Source organism: Thalia democratica, chromosome 3, assembly GCF_965202585.1.
Source record: "Thalia democratica chromosome 3, ktThaDemo2.hap1.1, whole genome shotgun sequence".
NCBI lineage: Eukaryota > Metazoa > Chordata > Thaliacea > Salpida > Salpidae > Thalia > Thalia democratica.
Genome location: NC_139167.1, coordinates 62585659 through 62607620, shown reverse-complemented (window position 1 = coordinate 62607620; position 21962 = coordinate 62585659). Strand labels below are relative to the sequence as shown.

The window sequence follows — 21962 nt, the reverse complement described above, 5'->3', positions numbered from 1 at the left end:
AGAATTTTTTAGACATTCTCAAGTTAGTAGTCTAAAAAATAAGACATTAGTTAATAGTAAAAATATTTAAATATAGTTGAAAATAAAATTTAAATAGCTTTCTATGACCTTGTTTTAGTAAGCTTATTATTATAACTATTTATAAGTAACATTTTCAAAAATAACAACCTCAATCAACTTTTAGTTTATTTTTAATTGAATTTATTTCACTTAAAGTTGTACAGTTTAGATTTGATTGTTTTTTAATTTTACTTATAAGTTAAATCAGATCATGGTAAAATCTTAAAACAATAAAAATATCTTTAAATTTATTCCAACATGTTTTATGGTATCTTTTTAGCTTGAACTAACTTTTTAATAATGATTTTAATCAACTTTTTTTTATTTAAATGTTTTTAAGGAAGACCAGAATATAAATTTTACTGATGTATTGACTCTGATAACTCTGGTTCAACATCAGATTGAAATTTGTCTACTTTTTCAAATAAAACTTCACCCTCAACTGATGTCTTAATTTTCAACATCAACATTGTAATTTTCACAACTCATGTGAATCCAAAGTCAGTCAAAACTCCAGGACAAGACATTTAACCGTATTTGTAATGTTGCTAACCTCGTATTCATTTTTGTACTAAAGGTCCTTATACCTTTTTATCACTTTTTAGTGCTTTTCGTTTACAGTTCAATAAACAACAAATGTTATAAACCCATGGTCATTAAAAAAACATTGAAATCCTATAATAATATTTGACAGCTTGTGTTAAGCAACAGCGTTATCAGTGCAACCAAAACTGTACTCTAATTTCAAACTTGTATTTATACCATCAATATTTTTATTTCTCACTAAAACAAACTAGCACACAAACAAAATTATTTTGAAACAGAGCAAACCAATTGATCTGAGTCATATACATATTGGCTAAAGTAGTTTTCTACAACTTTTGCACTTCAATGTTTGATAGTTTGTATTCCTCTCTTAATAATATGTAATATAAATATTTTCAAAGTTACAATTTAGAAATATTAGCCTAGTTTTGTTTCTGTGAAAAGCAGTGTAGGTTTTTTTTATCAAAATAAATTTCATATAGTTTTGTCTTTAAACTGTTCTAAATTTGTAAATAGTTTGTAATAACTCAAACTAGTGTTTACTTAACTTAATACATAAACATAAAGATTGACGGTCTTCAAAGGTAGAGTATTAGTTATAAACAAAATTACTTTTATAATAAATTTTATGTTAAAACAACTAAATTTACTTTTTATTGCTTAGCAAACAGAGTATTTTTTCTAAAAAAGTGAATTTGGATTGTTCAAAATTGCAAACTAACCTGTTGAAAATAAATGAAGGATTACACAGGTAAGACTTTATTAAAAGTTAAATAATATCTCTACTATAAAAATGCACAGTCAAAGTATACAAATAGTGTTATTTATTTTAACATTTTATAATAAATTGATTTGTTAATTTTTTAAAAGGTTTCACCAAGAATGAACTGATCGAAATTTTTGAAGATCAAATGGGTGAAAACGCATTGCTTAAAAATCAAGTGGATCATTTAAAAGAGTTTAACAAAAGTCTGCTTGATGAGAATATGGAACTGCTAAATGAGAATTCTGAACTATCTAAAAAAGTTAAGTCTTTGGAGGAAAATTCTCAGTCTCAACAAATAGAGTAAGCTAAAAGTGATTTTATATTTGGTCTTTTTTCTTGATATGCTAGTTTTATCTAATTATTTATTAATTCCTATATTTTATTAGTACTCTAACTTTTTTTTCTTACTAAATTATTATGACTATAATTTGTACACTATCTATAAAGAACTTTTTAAAAAGGTATTTGGAAAAGTTTAATTTAATTGGACAAAAATTAAGAATTACATTAAGAAAAATTTTAAGTACCTTTAATTTTAGTAAATCATATGAAAGTTTATTTTGATTTTATAAATCGAAAAGTATTTTTATGAACCCTTGAAGTTTTAAAAACTTACTAGAGACACATTATTTAATCAAGTTAAGGGCATAGGGGGGGGGGGGGTAAACACCCTTTTTTGGTTTTTGATCTTATTATATATAGTTTTTACTAAGCTACAAGATACTTTTTACAGATTTATAAAATTCAAAATAAATTTTGAGATAGCCGGTCAAAGTCGGGGGCAATAATAGGTTCCTTATGGGAGGCGCAAACTATTATATTAGAAATCACTAAAAGTCTATCTCCTCCTACGTTTCACTTTCCTCCTACGAGATAACTACCTCAAATTTTCAAGAAATATTCCTTGCAATATTTAAAAAATTCTATCGGAACAGAATTTAACAAAATTAAAAAATAAATGTTTTATAACAAAAAAACTAGAAAAAAACTGTTTTTTTTTGTTTATCTTTTATATAAAATTTTTATTTTTTAATTTTCTAAAAATTTCTTCCGACAGAATTTTCTAAATATATCAAGGAACATTTCCTGAAAATTTGAGGTAGTTATCTCAAAAAACGTAGGAGAAGATAGATTTTTAGTAAAATAGTCTATTTTTGCCGTTTTAGTTTCCGCCTCCCATAAGGAACCTATCGTGCCTCTGACTTTGACTGGCTATATCTAAAAAAATTTTTTGAATTTTTAAAACATGTAGAAAGCATTTTGTAGCTTAGTAAAAATTATATAAAATAAGATCAAAAACCAAAAAAAGGTGTTTACCTCCCCCCCCCCCACTATGCCTACTATGCCCCCTATGCCTATCACCTATGTCTTTAATTGTTATTTGGAGATGCTTAATGAATAGACCTACCCAGTTTTGTAGGCATAACATTTTTTATTGTTGGAAGGTTTAAAAAAATAATCAGAAGTTACTCAATTTCTTTAAAAAATTTTCTGACATAAGTTTTATGTCCCTTTCAAGTCAAAGCTATAAATATTAAATTACATATGATTTCACATTAACAAAATTATTATATATTTCCATTTTGTAGTATGGAAAAGTTCCTGAAAATTTAAGGTATTTAAATCAAAGACCAAATAAAATAGAATTTCAGTGAAGTAGTCTATTTTTGCATTTTTAATATGCCCCACCAGTTTAATAAACCTATTAAACTTATTAACTTTGATCACATGCATTTCAAAAATTACTTTGATTTTTAACAAAGTTTTAAAGTAAATGTGAGTTTAGTTACTTGTGTGAAAAAAAAAGGTTTTCTATGCCCTATCACCCTAATAATATTGCTTTACTGGTGATGCAATTTGATTGTTGTTAAACACTATTTAGCTTAGGTTTCTGTTCTTTGATTAGTAATGATTCAATACTGTATAGTTTTAAAACTGTTACAAGTGTTACAGTTTTAGCGGTGTGTGAAATTAGTTAAGTGATCAGTTGTGCTGTTTGTATCAATCTAAACATGGTTTGAAATCTTTGAAAAACCACACAGGAGAGTTATCAAGTTTTTTGTAGAATTGCAGACCGTTGTGAAAATAATGAAATAAACTCAAAAATTATTGTACAAAATTATATAATTTCAAAACGATGCAAGCAGAGTGAAGTTTACAGTTTAACCAAATGGGTTATTTTAATGATGTTTATGTTTTTGTCTTAACTACGTGGTCTCCAGTAACTTACTAACTGCTATACTTACGAGAAGTAAATAATATACTAACAGTATAAGTTACAAAACTATTTCCTAAGTTATGAATAAAACACACTTTGAATAAATGCAATTTACTTTATTTTCAATAATAATTCTTAGTTCTGAAGAAAGAAACTATTAAATAACGACACAAATAAAATCTATTAAAAGTATCAACAATCGTAAAGTTACATAAATACTAACATCAACTCCGCTATGTAGACGTTTTCTTGATTCTCAATAATTGAAGTAAAACGTTACTTGATCGTACCGCGTAATAACTTTGCAACTAACTTTAACGCGTATTTGAAAGACTAAACGCCGATATATACGCGTCGGAATGAAATTAACTCCCTTGAGTTGTTTTGGGAATTGGTATATTTGTTTTGAGAAAGCATATCATTAATATTATTGTTACAGAAAATTCCGTATTTATTCACACGCTTTAAAATAAGAAAATTAAATGTTAATATCATTACACTATTTCGTTTTTATCTTTTAAATTAGTGTTTAAAGCCTAATTTTAAATAATCTAAATCCTTAAAATCCTACTTAACTTTAAACATTTTTATCGATATTAAAAGTTTGGGTTAAAAAAAGTAAGAAAAAGAAACTATTACTTATTATCTCAAAAACTACATAATTTACAAAAACTAAGATAAAACACCACATAAGGACAAAGTAAAAATGATAGTCATTTAGTTGGCTTCTTTTCCTCGGGGTTCTTGGGCTTGTTGTCCTCGGGCTTTTTCTATTCCGGCATTCCTCTTCCGGTTTCTTCTTCAACGGTGGTTTTTTTAGCAGGAACGAACTGTTTTAATTCGCTTGTTCTTCTCTAAACTTCAAATTCAAAAATTCATCGAAGTCACTTGTTGACATAGAAAAAATTCATCTTTTCATTGTCCATCAATGTAGTATTCATTTCAAAAATACGCGGTTCAAAAAAAAAAGTTGAGATATTCTTTCAAGAAAGTTTAGTAAAAACTACTATGTTATTATGCCACAAGACAATAACGAAACTGTCAGTATTTACGTTTAAACCTATTATTTTATACAAAACAAAACATTTTAAGCATTTAAAGGTGCATTAAATAGAAAATTAATATTTTAAAACACATGAAACATTTTAATTTTGTTTTTAACTTAGAAAAACATATGTTCTTAATATTTAACTCGAAAACTTTAATAAACAAAACAGAAAACATTTTCTTTAAAGTATTTTACAAAACAATAAGTACTATTTTCATGCACAAACTTTTATAGGATTCAAGTATAAAGTATTTCTTTATAAAGTGACACAAAACTTATGCATTGTAGAAGTTTATAAAGAGTAAAATTTAGCGAGTGCTTTTTTTCGATCGTTAACAGTCAAAACTAAATGGGAGTTGAAAGTACTTTTAAATTCAAAATTTATAGGAAAAGTTTATCACGAGTTGAATTTTAAAGCTTTAAACTTGAACTTGATTATTTTACGAGCAAAAAGTCTGGTAATTTAATTTTGTTTTAAAGTTAGAGAAAAATGTAGTTACTAAAATTTTAATGCAAAAAATAGGCATATGAAACTTTTCTATTTTATAATTGCTATTTGATAGCTTTTAATTAATAGTTCAATTGCTAAACTGTAATTTATAATATAAAAAACTTCATAACACATCATTAAACGTAAAAAAGCAATAAACTTTACAATTCAGAAATTGTTTAGAAAAGAATACAAAATAAATACACTTAATAGTTTCTTTCATTTTAACTTCTTAAAAAAATTACCTGAGTTTAAAAAATATTAAAATAGATGTTCATGTTAATAAAAAATTACAATTTTTTACCTTTATCAAAATCCGTTTCGTTAGTTTTGTGAAAATACTTATATTTTATCTTCAAAAGGCTTTATGATAAATGTTAAAAGTTTTAGACCTGCTATTAGTAATTCTGACTCTTTTTTATTCTGTGTTATAATTTCTTTTTTGTCAAAGGAATTAAGTACTGCCAAATTGTTTTTCTCTTTAGCTAATATGTTGCTTGATACGCTAGTTTGTGATTTTGTTTTTGAAGAGTTGTAATAGCCTGAGTCTTGTTTATAACTTTTAAGCTTCACTGTTGGCACTTGATATTTTGGCTTGCTATCATACTTTTTATTGTAACTGATATTTTTCTGCTGTTGTTTCTGATGTTTTTCTTTGGTAAGTTTACCTTGTTTTGCTTTAAAAGCAAAAGCTTGCTTATAAGCTCTACTAGCTTTTATTTTCTGCTGTTGGAGGTTACGAGAATGATGGTTTGCGTTAAATATTTTTTGTTGAAGTTTTTGATTGTAGTTTGAATTTTTATCTACAGCATACTTAGACCCTTGAACTGTTTTACCATTAGGACCTGTCACGTTTGCGGCTTCTGACATGTTATTTTTACCTACAACAATATCAAACTGGACTTTTTCTCCTTGTGCAAGAGACCTTAATAATTTGTTAGGGTTGTTTTTGATGATAGCTGTAGAATGAACAATTATATCGCTGTTCCGATCATCACGTTTAATAAAACCGTAACCTTTGCGAACATTAAACCATACTACTTGACCAGTTACTCCAACTGCTATAGTGTTTTTGTAATTAACTTGCTTAGGTACTAATGCGTTTTCTTTATAAGCATTCCATATGGCTTGTCCTTTTCTTTTAAAAAGTTCTAAGCTTTTATCAAAATGTTCCCTAATCTTATCTTTGATCGAAAAGGGCATTAAGTATGCAAGAAAAAAACTTAATTCTGTCCTGTTCTCGACATTTGGCCCAACTTACGGCTGTAGCAAATATTTTATTAAAGTTTGTACACTCATTCCAAATTGGAATTTTATCTAAAATTTCAGCTAACTGATTGTCCCTATTAATAAAAAAGTTTCTTAAAGAACTGTAATTTCTTTCACCTCGTTCTGTCATTTTATAATAGTCTGACAACTCTTCTCTCGGCCAAAACCCAGTTAAAAATTTATACTTTTCTGTATTACTAGAAATATTTTCATTTAACATTTCCTCCTCGAAAAAACTAATAATATCACGAGGGTTTCTTACAAAGTCTAACCTTTTAAACTTTTTACTTAGTCTTTGCGCCTTAAATGTGTTGCTAAAAATGTTTAAATTATTTTGATTACTTTTTTCGTAATCATCGTAAAAAGGTTCGCGTTTTTCTAGCATCGCACGTTCGTAATGTGGTGATCTAGACTGCTTTAATCTATTATTTAACTTTTTTATTTGCATTTGCAAAACTCTTAACTCTTCTTCATTTGTTAGCTGCTTAACTTCGCTTGATTTTCTAAATTGTTGTTGAATGCTGTTTGACGGATAAAATTCAGCATTATCATTCATCATCTCTGCTTGATGAGAATTATTAAGATTGATATCGTCATTGTTGTTTGTGTGCATTTATTCTGTTGACTGCTTAAAGATTTGTAACCAGAAGATTCAAGGTTCTTAAAAGACACTGCGTGGTTTCCACTTAAACCAAATTGGTTATTTTAATGATGTTTATGTTTTTGTCTTAACTACGTGGTCTCCAGTAACTTACTAACTGCTATACTTACGAGAAGTAAATAATATACTAACAGTATAAGTTACAAAACTATTTCCTAAGTTATGAATAAAACACACTTTGAATAAATGCAATTTACTTTATTTTCAATAATAATTCTTAGTTCTGAAGAAAGAAACTATTAAATAACGACACAAATAAAATCTATTAAAAGTATCAACAATCGTAAAGTTACATAAATACTAACATCAACTCCGCTATGTAGACGTTTTCTTGATTCTCAATAATTGAAGTAAAACGTTACTTGATCGTACCGCGTAATAACTTTGCAACTAACTTTAACGCGTATTTGAAAGACAAAACGCCGATATATACGCGTCGGAATGAAATTAACTCCCTTGAGTTGTTTTGGGAATTGGTATATTTGTTTTGAGAAAGCATATCATTAATATTATTGTTACAGAAAATTCCGTATTTATTCACACGCTTTAAAATAAGAAAATTAAATGTTAATATCATTACAACAGCCTAAAATAAATACTATTCAAATAACTGAAACTTAGTTAAATAGTGTCTATTAAACACTCAAATTGCATCAAACATTAAAGCTCAAATTGCATCAAATGGTCTTATTAGTAACACTTTTTTTAATATCGTATTTTAATTTTATTGTGGTTGAAGTTATTGTTGTTTATTTTTATTATTTTCTTGTTTATATTATAATATCTTAAATACAACTCTTTACTTAATAAGGTTATATTTATATTGTATACTCAAAAAGTTTGTGTCAAAAAAACAAAAGAAAAAGTAATTTTTGCTTACTTATATTAAGTTGCAAATGGTGTTTAAGGCCATAGGGGGGTTCCAACACTTTTTTTTACAAAAAATAACTTTGGCTTTTATATGAAAGCTTTTAAACTACAAGCCAGTTTTTATAGAATTCAAATTCATCATTTAGGTATTGAGAAATTTTATTTTTTGTAAAAAAGTTTCCAATACAAACTTATGGACCTCAAATTTTTGGGGTCAATTTTTTAAGAAGTTTTTAAAATCACTAAAAATATTTCTCCTCCTTCATTTTTCAAGCAATCTTCTTCAGGTTTTTAGGAAACATTCTTTATCTTATAAGATAAAAATGTTACTTATGAATTTTGATAATTTAAAAAAATAAAAAGTTTATATCAACAAAAAGTCTTAAAAAAATTAGGTATTTTTACGTACAATTTTTTAAAGTCCAAAGTAAAATTTTTTTGTTAATGTATAAAGATTAGACTGTGAAAGTTTGAAGAAGATTGCTTGAAAAATGTAGAAAGCGATAGATTTTAAATGAAATAGTCTTTTTTTGTGTTTTAGTTTTCCCTTTCCATAGGGTACCTATTATGTGGCCCGACTTTGACGAAGCATATCTCAAAAAGTAATTGAAATTTTTCAAAACGGTAAAAAGAAACTTGAAGCTCAGTAAAAACTCTTATAAAATAAAATCAATTTGTAATAAACATGGCAAACCCTCCTATGGCCTTAATAACTGATTTACTTTAATATATTTAAATACTTAGAAATTTATTAAGTTATTACTAGCTATATATAGTTTTCAGATTGAAATTTATATGGAAAAAAAGTAATAAACACAGTGTGTGAAAATAATAAAACGTATTTGTATTAATTATGTTTCAGAGTAAAGTTGGTGGTCACCATTAAGTAAGACATTACTTCATTAATTCATTTAACAACATTTCTTAACATTTTTAAATTTAATTTTGGTAGTCATTTGCAATGATAACAAAAACGAAACTTTACCATCACTTTTTTACTATAAATTCGCTTATATGTTTCTACACTTTTTTATTCGCTTATATGTTTCTTTTTATTGGTTAAGATGTGATTATACAAAAAATTATTGTAAATGGCAAGCCATTGTATAAATTTCATTTTTTAAATAAGTTTTGTTTATTATTGTATGTGTTTTTTTTTTCAAATATAAAGTCTCATATAAATCTAGTGGAATAAAAGTGCTACTACTTTTAAAACATCAAGTAACTAAAAAAAGCTCTTTATTTCTTCTGATAAAAACTACACAGATTAAAATTTCCAATTTATTCCTACTAGATTACCCTATTTGTATGTAGATTAAGCTATTAAAAACCAATGACAAAATTTCTGATCGTTCATGCAGTTTTATATATTTGAAACTAACTTTTCTAAATCTTTTTATGTTCATTATTTTGAGCAAAGTTTAGGGAAGTTGTAATTTACTTCTTCAAAAACCTCTCGTGCTAATTTCTGTATTACTAAACTTTTTGGATATTTTTCAAATTTAGTTTCAGAACTTGGCAGTCCTATAAATTAATTATTGATTTTATTTAGATAATGCATAATACAGTTTCTAAGTTATTGTTAATTTTTTTAAATACTGATTAATAGAGAACTAATTTAGAAAACATATGATTTGGTTATAATATATATTTTCTAGAGACAAGTCAAGTTCAATGGTTGATTTAACACAAAATGATGATGATATTTTGCAACCTATAAGTGACCGAAAAGAAGTTGTATATGAAAGTATGTAATTTTTTTTAAGGATTGCCTAAATCTGTTGTAGATGTTACAGAGTGTCTTAATTAAGTTCCAATTTAATTATTTCGATTGGTAAGTATGATACTTACAAAAATATAAAGTTTTTTCTGGTTGCATAAATAAGTACTTCGTAAAATATTATGGGCATAGGGGGGAATTAAATACTTTTTTCACAAGTTGATCTTATTTTATATAGTTTTGACTAAGCTAAAAGAAACTTTTTACAGATTTAAAAACATCAAAATAGTTTTTGAGACACAGCCGGTCAAAGTCGGAGGCTACAATAGGTTCCTTATGGGAGGTGCAAACTTTTATATTAGAAATCACTAACAGTCTATCTCCTCCTACGTTTTTTGAGATAACTACCTCAAATTTTCTGAAAATGTTCCTTGCAATATTTAGAAAATTCTTTCGGAGGGATTTTTTTTTTAAATTAACAAAATAAAAAATTTATAACAAAAAAAAACTATTGTTTTAGTTCCACAGATGTTTTTGTGTCTAAACTTTATTCCGACTAACAGCGTTTCACTGCTCTCAAATAATTTTAAGAACAGATCTACGGAGTCTATAAAATATTAACACACATTAGAAAAAAAGCATGTATAATTATGTATAGTGTTTAAGTGAGTAGTAATTATAAACGAACTTTATGATTTAAAAACAAAGTTTGGTTAAAAACATAAAAATATAAAACTGTCTACAAAAAATACAAATTTAATAAAAGCATACACTAACCTCAAAAAAGCTCTAAGAATAGGCAATTTTTTAAAAATGAAAAATAGATTAAGTTGTGTAGAAATGTTACGTCATTATAAATTAAACAAATTAATCAATAATTTATGCAGCTTAAAAACATGAAGTATTAAGTTTGTAAGTGTTTGTGATTGTAAATTTGAATGTTGTGAAATAAATAAGTGCATAAGTATACAGAGTTATTTAAAGTAGAATTGCGGTTGTGGTAACAAATATTCGATAAATCTTGCAGCTTGTTCAGAAGTAGGTCTTTATCTTCTGCTGCAATTATAGTTTTTAAGTTTTTAAGCTGCATAAATTATTTATTAATTTTTTAAATTTATTATGGCGTAACACTTCTGCACAAGTTAATTTAACTTTCATTTAAATAGACTATACATAAATATATATAAATTAATATTATGATTATAAATAAAATTTTTTCTAATGTGTGTTACTATTTTATAGACACCGTAGATCTGTTCTTAAACTTATTTGAGAGCAGTGAAACGCCGTTAGTCGGAATAAAGTATTGACACAAAAACATCTGTGGTATATATTCGGATAAGCTTAGCTTATCAGGGTCTCCAGGGTTTAACGCCTTTTAACAATACATCTTATTTTGTTTACAGTTCTAAACTTTATGTAGTTTAAATAGATATAGTAGTATTTTTTTGTAAGTCTTTATCAGTTTAGTCAAATAAAAGTCTGTTGTGGTATTAGTGGTAAATAATAAGTTTTAAATTGAAAAAAATATAATGTAAGGTTTAAAAAATTAATAGTTAAAAATGGATTTTAAATTTAAGTAGGCTAACACAAATTTCAATTTTTAAATACAAAAAGTTTTAGCTAACCCTGACATGCTTTCAAAAAAATATTTTATATTTGGAGTTTCATACAGTGTAAGGGTGTTGAAATAGGCAGAAAAATATTTTATTGTTGCTAATGATTATATTGTAAACTAAGGTAGTATAAATATATAACTATTATATATTTTATTTAGCATTAGTGTTGCTTATTTGAATTATAATCTGTAAGGTAAACTGTTTAAACAAAGATTTGAATCAACAAATAAAATTAAAGTGTTATTAAAGTTTTTAATTTACACCAGATTCAACTTGGGACCAAAGTGATAGTTTGAGTAAAAGCTTGGTTGACTTCAGCAACATATTAAAGTCGCTGAACACCATCAAAGACATGAAAGACAAGCGAGAAGAAACGCCGGCCAAGAAAACAAAATTGTCTGCAGATGGTGAAAAGCTAGATTTTGATGATGGTGTTGCAAAAAAAGTTAGAAGAAGTAAGTTTTCAATTTTTAGAATTATACATCTGTAACTAAATCAGATTGAGTAGTTTATTAACTGGTCGAATAAATTAAAAAGTTATATTTTTTTCAGTGCAATTGTAGCAACTGATCTAGAAATGATAAATATACAACAACATTTTTAATTTAATTTACATAACTTGACACTTTTGATTTGGCTAATTATATTAGTACAGTACAGTATTGGTTTTTTTTTATGGAAGAACTCCAGAAAGTTTACTATCTTAGTGTATAACTTTTTTTAGAATAATTTAAATGCTACTATTCTTTAGATTAATTAATATGTTTTTAAGGCTATAGTTGGTTTAAAAAAATTTTAAATAAAAGTTAACATTGGTTTTTACTTTAAAGGTTAAAAAATATTATATAAGCAATTTTTTATTCATAATACAAAAAAACAACTAATTTTGGTTTTGTTTACTAAGTTTCAACGTTTAACACGTTTCATCAGAACAATATAAGGCACATAGCAACATTTTTAAAGAATCACATAAAAAACACATTATGATATTTCAAATAAAATTGAATAATTTTAGTTAGCTTATCTTAAAAACAACTTATGTGCAAGTTAACTGATTTTTTGCTTTGTTTGTTCTTGTTTTTGCTTTTATTTTGTTGCTATTTTTGTTATTGATTAGTATTTTTAGTTCTTCAAAAATAAATGTTTTGATTGTGAAGACAGGGTTGCTGCCTTTCATTTCTTTTACATATTTAATGATAACTCTTTTTTAATTTTTTAGATTTTTCACTTTTTTAGGCTACATAAATGGCATGTTTTTCGGTTTTGTTTTAGTTCTGCAGAGTATTTCCATTTTAAATTATAGTCTTTGTTTGCGTCTTTTAACTCCCATATATAGTTCAATAATTCGGTATTGTGTTTTTTTTTTTAGTTTGTTGTTAAATCTTGTCTTATGGTTGCTTTTTTTGTTTTTAAATGTTGTGCTTGTTGAACCCACATAACATTTTGTTATATTGTTTTTTTTTTTACAGTAGCTCGGTAGAATCTTTTTTTAGATAGGCAGTTATTGTTTAAAGGGCATTTTTCTTTTAAAATAGGAAAAACTTACAGAAAGTAATGTCTGCTACTGAAGTCTAATCTAATATGAAGGATAAGCTTCATGACTGCTTGCAAGTTTTTTCTATATCTGGTTCTAAATCAGTCAAATAAAGACCTAAGTCACCTTATTTGCAAACATCTAGATTAGATATTTTGCTTAAGATGTTGATAATTGAACTGAAAGCTTTCTCAACAACATAACTAGAAGGAAAACCTATAAACAACAATCTAATTTCCTCCCAAATTATGCGATACTTTTGCTTTAGTTTTTGTTGAATCCATAAGCTTTCGTATCGTTCTTCAAAGAGTTTACTTCAAGTTTAAGGTCAGTTTGTAAGTCAGAGTAATATTTCTGTAAATCAACGTTTACTTCAAAAAGATCTGCTTCGAAGGGATCAATAATCTACTTTGGGACGTTTAGTTGAAAAACGTCATTAAACCGTTTATCAATATCACCTTTAAGCCGTTTCAAGATGAGATGAAAATACTTCTACTTCACTTTCATTTATTTGAAGTTTTAAGTTGTCCAAACTTGCAGAAACTGATTGTTTTTGAAATTTCGTTCATACCGTTTAAGTCTAAAACTGGTAACCTTACTCTTGACTTTCACCAGATTCAAATTTTTACCTTGTAAAGTTTTGTTCAGACTGTTGAACTTACCATATAAGTCAGACATATAAGCAATATCTATTTTTCTTTCAACAAGATTGTCTGGCAATACACTATAATTTAAAAAAAAATCAATAACTAAATTAACAACCGCCAAAAACCTTTCTAGACTGTTTCCTTTTGATAACCATCTCATTTCTGTATGCATTATCAAATCATTAAAAACCTCATCATTTTCATTGCACAGCATTTTAAACAAACGACTTTGTAAGGATTGCCTTTTTATTTTGTTGACAGCTTTAATCACTAAGTTTAATGAGTTATTTAAATGTACGCTCAGGTTTTTTGCAACTATATGTTGGCGATGTATAACGCAATAAGTAGCTATCATTTTAAGGTTTAACTCTTTAAAATACGTGATTAGTCCACGATACTTTTCTATCATAGATGGAGCACCATCTGTTGCAATGCCTATAAGATGTTTGAAGGTTGTTTGTTTACTTCAAAATATTTTTTAATTTTTTCAAACACAAACCTTCCTGTGCTATGCGTTTCCATTGGTTGGGAGAACGCTAGTTCTTCGTATGTTGTATCATCAACTATTAAACGCACGCAAACAAGAAGAAGACATTTATTCTCCGGCAATGTTTTTACAGTTAACACTTGTAACTTTTAACATATAATTAAATTCAAAATGTTTTTAAACACAGACAAAAGAAAGTTGAATAAAAGAATAATAAAATTTCAAAACGTAGAAGATATTGATGAGTACTTAAAAGAAAGAAAGAACTCATATCCAACAAAACAAAATATTGATCAAAACACGGAAAAGCAAGATGAGGATATTGCTTTGAAGAGCAAGTAGGTTTTTAGTTACTAAAAAATTAGTACATGTTTTTTTAATTGTACAATCATAGCTAAAACTATTTTCATTAGTTAAACCACTATGTAGAATTAGTTTTTATTTTCAAAATTGTTTGAAGTTTAAAAAAAAAAAGGATTTTTGTAGAAAGTTTTCAGTTTAGTTGGTCTTTTCAATTTATAAACATTTTGTGGAACTCGTTCTGAATAGTTATACTTTTGAAGTGCTTTTAAATTTTTAAAGCCTGGTTATCATAATGTAACTGAGATATAAATTTGCAAACTAGAAATTGTAAAAAGTAAATTTATTTAATGTTCTTATTGGTGTTTTGTTTTGAATTCATAATTTTTACATCAAAAAAGATCATAGGAGGAGTAAGGAAATTTTTTTACGAAAACTTTCATGGCTTTTATATTAAGCTTTAAGAACAAATTTTAAGTCACTTTTTATAAAATTTATACAAATGTGTGGACTACAATGTTTTATGATTAATTTACTAAAAAGCCAAAACATTCACTTTAAATCTATCTTATCGTTTATTGTTTAAGCTAATGAATTAATTTTTTTATGAAATATTCCTTGGCTGTAATCAAAAGTTTTATAACCGAAGAAAGAAAAAAGTTAAAATTTTTATTAATATTTTTTTAAGAAATAAAAAACATTAGTCAAAGTTTTCAAACAGCATGATTATTATTAAGTTAAGATTATATTTCTAAAGCTTGAGAATTATTGCTTGAAAACCGTATGAGAAGGTATCTTCTAATGAAATAGTCTTGTTGTTTAGCCTTTTTAACGTTGCTCTTCCATGAGGGCATATTTAACTCTCCGAGCTTATTTCCTTGTATTTTCAAAACTAATTTTCGTCACAAAAAGCGGTAAAAAGCAACTGTCAGCCAAGTTGAAGATCTTTAAAATTGTATCAACATGTAATAAAGTTCTTAACTGATCCCTTCATTATATTTTTTTGTAAAGTCTGATTTTTTTTATCAAGCTTATAAACTATCTGTATTTTTAAATAGCCTAAATTCGAACCAAACTAATACTTTTCATGTTTTTCTAGATAGATTTTTATATGCAGTAAAGTTAATAAAATAACCTCAATAAAACTAGTTTTATATCTATTTTTAATTGAAATTTAAGTGGTGTAAAACTCTAAATAAATAAGCAAACAGTATTACAATTAGTAAGCCGTTAGTATATTTGTCACAAACAAAACTTTTGATTATGTTCAACTATTTAATAAACTACAGTGTCGTGGAAGAACAAGATGAAAAAGTTAATTCAAGCGGTAGTATTCTTATGGACTTAGTCGTGTCTGACTCAGAAGGTAAAAACTATTAATGGTAGAATAGCTGTATTGTTTTTTAATTGCTTTACTATTATTTTTTTTAGCTTCTTAACATTTATTACTCAATATAATTAATTTTGAATATTCACAAGTATCCTTTTTAATTCGTTTTATAAATTGTTTATATATAAGATAAGTTATCAAAAAGTTTGACAAATTTTAAAAGCTGTATACATGCTAGTACTTGATCTTTAACCATATAGGCTATTTGATTAAAATTTAATGTTGTATTAAATTTCAAACTTACACTTCTCAAAAATTTTTGTCAAAAACTACTATTTATTAAAAAAAAATGTAAAGAAAGAGTATACAATTTTCAATATGTGGTTTGTGAGTTTCTATTTAAGGTACAGTTTACTATTTACAGCTCTATTATTATGTGATACAAAAGTTATCAACTCTTAAACGTTAAATAAATTTAGTAGAAATTACTATTTATATTTGGTAAACTATGTAGTTAATGTTTTGAAACAAAGGAAATATAAAAAACTTTGTTAACACTAGAGGTGGGGATTACTTGGGTGATGTTTGCTGCAACACCCAAGTACTGGTTGAATTCGGAAGTGTTTTGGTTTTATTGAAAATATTTTAAAGCAATAAAATTTTTTTAGGAATTGCACCCCAAAAACATTTTTGATCCTCAAAAACCCTTTTCTGACTTTTCTTCTTTTCTGACTAAAATAGTAATAAAGTCTATTAAGTAGACATTTTATTTGTCATAGACTTCTATTTTAAGTCTTAAATGAAAGCTTACATTAAGACAAATTGTTTAAGATATTTCAATTACTCTAAATATATTATAACAACATGATCAATCAAAATATACCAATTCTATCTATAATGTGGTAGTTTTTGAAATAATAATGGTTAAATAAAAATCGCTTCTGTGTTTGATAGTATAATTTATCAAGAGAAAATTAAAATGTCTAGTATTTGTTTTTAATTATAGTATAAAAAAAATATGCGCAGTGTAAAAGTTTAAATTTAAATATTAAGCCCAATAAACTCACAGAAAAAAATGCTGAGAAAAAAGAAAAACCTTCACAGGAAGGCAAGGAAAATTTAAACACTGATGTAACTTCGCCTCTCAATAGAACATCTGCAACAAAAGAAGCTTGCGAAAAAGAAAAATGTGGGCTGATCGTTGTCGAGAGCAAAGAGAACGAGCGAGCAAGGAACGAGAAGAAGTTCAGGAGCGCCATCGCGTCACTGAAGCTCTTCAAAGCGGCTGGTGATGATGGTGAAGGTGAAAAAGTAGCAGAAAGCGAAAAAGGTAAAGTTGACCAAATATTTGGAGCCAAGAAGAAGCTGAGCAAGTTTGAAAACAAGAGGTACTTTATGCACATCGGACTTGGTAAGAAGAGCAAAAAGAAAAGAAAGTCTAAAAAGAAAGGAAAAACTGAAGCTGAAAAAGGTGATGTCAGTGGAAAGAGTGAAGGTGATAAAGACAAGGAAAAGGAAAGTTCTCAGTCATTATTAATGGACCGTTCTGTTTGTGAAATAGAAGGAAAAAGTGGTATTGGTGGAGAAAAAGTTGACTTGGAAAATTCTAAAGCAACATCTAAAAGTGAGTGATAGAGCTTAATACATTTCTTTAGAATGGTAACTTTAATTAAATATACTTCTAATTTTTGTTTTGTGATGCTTTAATACAGGGTTTCCTAAAGTGGGTCATGACAGAAATTTAGGGGGTCGTGAGCAGTAAACAGACCATGAGGTCATAATTTGAAACTTATACTAAATAATCTGTAGTTGATAATGAAAAACAAAAAAAAAAAAGATTTCAGGTATTTATAATGGTAGTTTTTTGAGTAATCTTTGGAGGGGACCATAGCTTTTGAATTTCTTTAAAGGGGGCTTTTTCAAATAAATAAGGGAAACCATGCTTTGATAGATGAGAATATTTTGAATCATTTTTTGAGACTTTTACTAGGTTAATCTTTTCACTAAGTTAAAGTAATTAATGTCATATAAGTCTTTAGAGAACTGACTATGTTTATAGATTAATAAATTAGTTAAAGCAGTGTGGCTAACTTAAACTTACGTTTTTACATAATATTGTTATAATATATTAACTACAATAAATTGTTTTACTGATTTTCTAAAAACATGTTGATATTTCCTCAGTTTATTTTTGGTCAACTTTGAAAATTTAACATCATTGAAAAAGCAATGTTTTAAATTTATCTTTTTTTTAAATAATCATTCTCAATTTTCTGTAACTATTCAAAAACTGATATTGAAAGTTTGGCACGTCATAATTACTTGGGTGTTTAATAAGTCATCTTTAAAAATTTTTATAATCAATTTTGTAAACTTTTTAAACACCGATTATTTAACTTTCACAAGAAAGTTAAATTTTAGAACAAATTTTAAAGAATTGTTTCTTGATACTTAAAGCTTTCGTTAAAAATCCATTCTTCGATTATAAAAACATTGTATCTGTAAACTATATTTTTATTATTATCTTATCTAAGTTATTTAGCGTAAAAAAATATGTCACCAACATTTTTATCAATGCAATCGTACTGACTTATGATAACAGATATTACAAGTGAGGATACTGATGTTGTCATGTTAGAAAATAATGAAGTGAATAAAAACAACCAGATGGAAAATGTTTCTAATAGCAGTGAGACAAGTAAGTGAATACTATTTTATCACATAGAAATCAAAGTAGTTTAATTACGAAACAATAAATTATTATAATGAGACTTTAATAGTATTAAACATTAAGTTTTAATTTGTTAACTTTTGTAATTACAGTAAAAAGATAGAAATTATTTTTCAAATATATTTTTCAAACAAAAGTAGTAAATTGTAAATTTTGTGTAGATAGTTTTTTTAATATAAGTTTGTCAGTTTAAATATTATACTTAGCAGCATGTATTTAAACAGGTGTGCAAGGTTGTAAGGATGGTGATGTTATCATGATTGAAGATGACAAACCGACTGAAGAGGCTGATAATGCAAGTGAGTAAACGAAATAAAAAACTTAACATAAACTTGGTCATTTAAAAAAATTGACTTTTTTTTTAAGAAAAGCTATAAAGTTTTTAGTTTCAATCATATTTGTATTATTATTTAACTTGATTATTATTAAACTTGATTAAATACTTGATCACGATTTCACCATATAAAGGATGGCGATTGTTTTTAAATTTTTATCAAAAGGGTGATTTGGGAAACCTGACAATAAGAAACAATAAGAAACTAAGAAAAGTTAATTATTCTTTTTTTTTGAAACTACTAATTAAACTTTTATTTTTAAATTTGGATGCAATCTAAATTTAATATAATTTAAAGCACTAAGATATTCTACAATATACATCATTGCTCAAAGTTTTAAACATACTAATCTGATAAGACAGACAAGCACTAACAATAGAAATTAATTTACCTTCATCGACCATGCTGATTCCGTTTGTCTTAAACTATTAAGATCTAAACTCATGTTTTGTTATAAGTCTTACTTTATATTACTAACAACTAAAATAAACACTTTGTACTCTTAAGTTAAAACATACTTGTAATATATAAATTGTGTTGGAAATTAAAGGTGTTGATCTTCTTATTTTACAAACAATTTTTAAACACAATTTCGGTTAATCTTGTTATCTTGAGTGTTATCTTGTTTACTAAATTAAATTATTAGCTTTACATGCAATACTTCTTAAAGATACTTTTAAAACATTAAGGTTTATTTTACAGTAAATAAATTAAAAGTTTATTAAGTATATATAAAGTATTCAACGTTTATGCTGATTATCTATTACCAAAACATTTTTAACATAGTATACTTTATATCTTGAAGTTTAACAGTTTTTGAAGTTAATACATTCGTTTTTAAATAAATAAGAAACAAATGGTTTAGTTTGTCGGTAAATAATAGTTAAGTTGTACTTGAAAATAGAGCGGTTTATAATTAGTATCCTGCAAAATATTCCTCAGTGAAATTTTGCTTATAAAATTTAGTATTCTTTTCAAAAATGACAGGTTTTGTTTGACGTTTATGATATTGTTTTTGAAGTTGTTGTGGTTTTTACTGTATTATACCGTTTAATAAAATATAAATTATGTTTTAGTGTTATCCTTAAATTTAAAAATAATTTATTTTAAGATGTTGTAAACAACCAAGCAAATACTGATCAAAATATATTGGAGGGTAACGTGTTGGAGAATCAGCAAAAAACAAGTGATTTATTTTCACACGTAGTTATATAAAAATAAACAGATAAATTTATGGGCAAGTTTTGAATAATAAAACGAAAATAACATTTTACTTATCAAAATTTGTCTATAAAGTTGTAAACTTTAAATAACAAACTAGCGTTGTAAAGAAAGTGATTTTAAAAATGTTTGTATAAATATAGTAATTCAAAAGTTATTAAATATTGTTAAATGTTTTTAACTTTTTAAATTTAAAGTTTTAATTCATGTGTAAATATAAAATAACAGCGAGGAAAAGTGATGTTATTGTTGTTGAGAATTACGAATTGGAGGAAAAAAGCCCGTTGAAGGTTCAAGATAATTTGGAAATGAATACTGAACATAGTACTAGTAAGTTTAAAATATACATATTTCTTTCACAAATAAAATCTTATTAGTGAAACACAATATTTTTTCATAGTCTCGGTTGCATTTTTTGCCTTAAGCTCACAATTTCTTGTGAAAAATTTAGCATTATTTTTTTTAATGACTTACTAATAGTTTTTAAAACTTTTATTAAATGCACATGTTACCAGTAGTTTATTTTATTTGCTTGTTTTTGAACACAAAAGTTTAGTTCTTGTTCACAGCTACATCCTCGTTGCTTACTGTGAATTTATTTGTTTTCAAACATTTTGCCTTTCAAACGTGTTAAGGGCGAAGCAACTTTTTTTTTTACTAAAATTAAGATTAGACTTTACATGAAAGCTTTATTTGTTTATAATACTTATCAAACATTTTGTAAACTGCAATACTATGGAATGACTTTTCATAATAAAAACTTTGAATGACATAAAAAACATTTTGCAAAAGTTTAAAGAATGTTAGGTTTATTTCAGAACAATGTTTATTTTTGTTTCATATTAGAATTAACGTTTTCTATCTCTGGTTTTTTAATTAACATAACATTGTTTTCAGAACCTGCTGTCTTGCCCGTTCAAAAAAGCCTGAAGAAATCTTTTCAATGCAACTACTGCAAAAGGAACTTCCACAACAAGCTTCAGCTGCAAATTCACAAATGGAAGTTTCACACCTACGTCGCCCCAAACAAACGTCCTTTTGTCGGTAGAAATGCTACTTACGGTCAAAAAAATGCCCCTTTTGCACAAACAAACAAACATGGCAGACACTTTACCTGCACAGCGTGCGGAAAAAAATTCACCCAGCAGAAGCAGCTGGAGGCGCACAAAAACGCGCACTTCAAATGCGCCGTGTGCGCCGAAGCGTTCCGAACCTCGCATTTGCTCCTCGACCACATGGTGTACCACTCTGAACCGAAGCACTCCTGCCAGGTTTGCGGGTTGAAGTTCTGGGCCCAGCACCGTTTCGAGAGTCACATACAAACTCATCAGAATTAAGATTTTTATTTGAAAATGTTCAATACTAGCCAATTTTTTCAAATTTCAATTTTTTAAATTTTAATGCTAGGTAATGAATAGTTCCATTGTTTTTTGGGCTCCAGATATTGCAAATACTGAAAATTTTAGAAAGTAATAACTTCTTGACGCTTTATTCTATAAGTTTTTTTCTATAAGCTGAGTTATATTTACTTGCCTCATTAAAGAATGAAGAAGTTTTGTTTATGAATTTGAGTGCAAAAAATTTCTAATTTATTTTATATTAATTTCTATATTTTGTTTACATTTTTTATTATGTATTAAGATAAGCTATAAAAGTTTAGATAGGGTCAAATAAAAGTTTTAAAAGTATTTTTTGTACTATTGATTGAATTTTTTTATTTCATTTATAAAAAATTAAGAAAAAATATTTACATATTTTTATGTAGAGACATTAAATAAGTTGTGTAGTATTATTAGTTTTCGTTTTTTTAATTAAGATTTTTTGTTGATTACTCCTTTTTTTTATTAATATTTCATTAAATGAATTCTCTAGTAAAATGTTGTTTTTTTAAACAATATTTGAGTTGTAATAAACTTATATTTGATTAAAAACTTTTTCTTATGTTTATAATAAGCTAGTTTATATGTGTTACTTTTTAGGACATTCACAGTAAGCAAATTTTATTTGTTCAAGGTTTTGACTTAGACAATTTTTCTACATTTTTGTTAGAATGACTGTAGCTTTTAATGTAACTTCTGAATTAAATTTTGATTTTATTTTGTTCAGTCTA

General features: G+C 26.4%; 2 protein-coding genes across 2 annotated transcripts; both read left to right on the top strand.

Moving 5' to 3' along the window:
• The first annotated feature begins 1341 nt into the window (after positions 1-1341).
• On the top strand, positions 1342-15615 carry LOC145832478 (uncharacterized). The gene is made up of 6 exons (XM_082939795.1): positions 1342-1357; positions 1477-1672; positions 9587-9675; positions 11534-11722; positions 14123-14273; positions 15525-15615. The coding sequence occupies exons 1-6, from the start codon at positions 1342-1344 to the stop codon at positions 15613-15615; spliced, it is 732 nt and encodes a 243-aa protein (XP_082795921.1).
• Positions 15616-16544: 929 nt separating this feature from the next.
• On the top strand, positions 16545-21189 carry LOC145832477 (uncharacterized). The gene is made up of 7 exons (XM_082939794.1): positions 16545-16551; positions 16635-17189; positions 18168-18263; positions 18521-18595; positions 19743-19817; positions 20081-20182; positions 20750-21189. Exons 1-7 carry the CDS (start codon positions 16545-16547, stop codon positions 21187-21189), a joined length of 1350 nt encoding a protein of 449 aa, XP_082795920.1.
• The last annotated feature ends 773 nt before the right edge of the window (positions 21190-21962 follow it).

Excerpts from the sequence above, each read along its gene's own strand:
- LOC145832477 (XM_082939794.1), top strand. Across the intron at positions 17,190-18,167 it reads TTCTAAAGCAACATCTAAAA|ATATTACAAGTGAGGATACT; the intron begins GTGAGTGATAGA and ends TTATGATAACAG. Across the intron at positions 20,183-20,749 it reads GAATACTGAACATAGTACTA|AACCTGCTGTCTTGCCCGTT; the intron begins GTAAGTTTAAAA and ends CATTGTTTTCAG.
- LOC145832478 (XM_082939795.1), top strand. Across the intron at positions 1,673-9,586 it reads TCTCAGTCTCAACAAATAGA|AGACAAGTCAAGTTCAATGG; the intron begins GTAAGCTAAAAG and ends TATATTTTCTAG. Across the intron at positions 9,676-11,533 it reads AAAAGAAGTTGTATATGAAA|ATTCAACTTGGGACCAAAGT; the intron begins GTATGTAATTTT and ends AATTTACACCAG.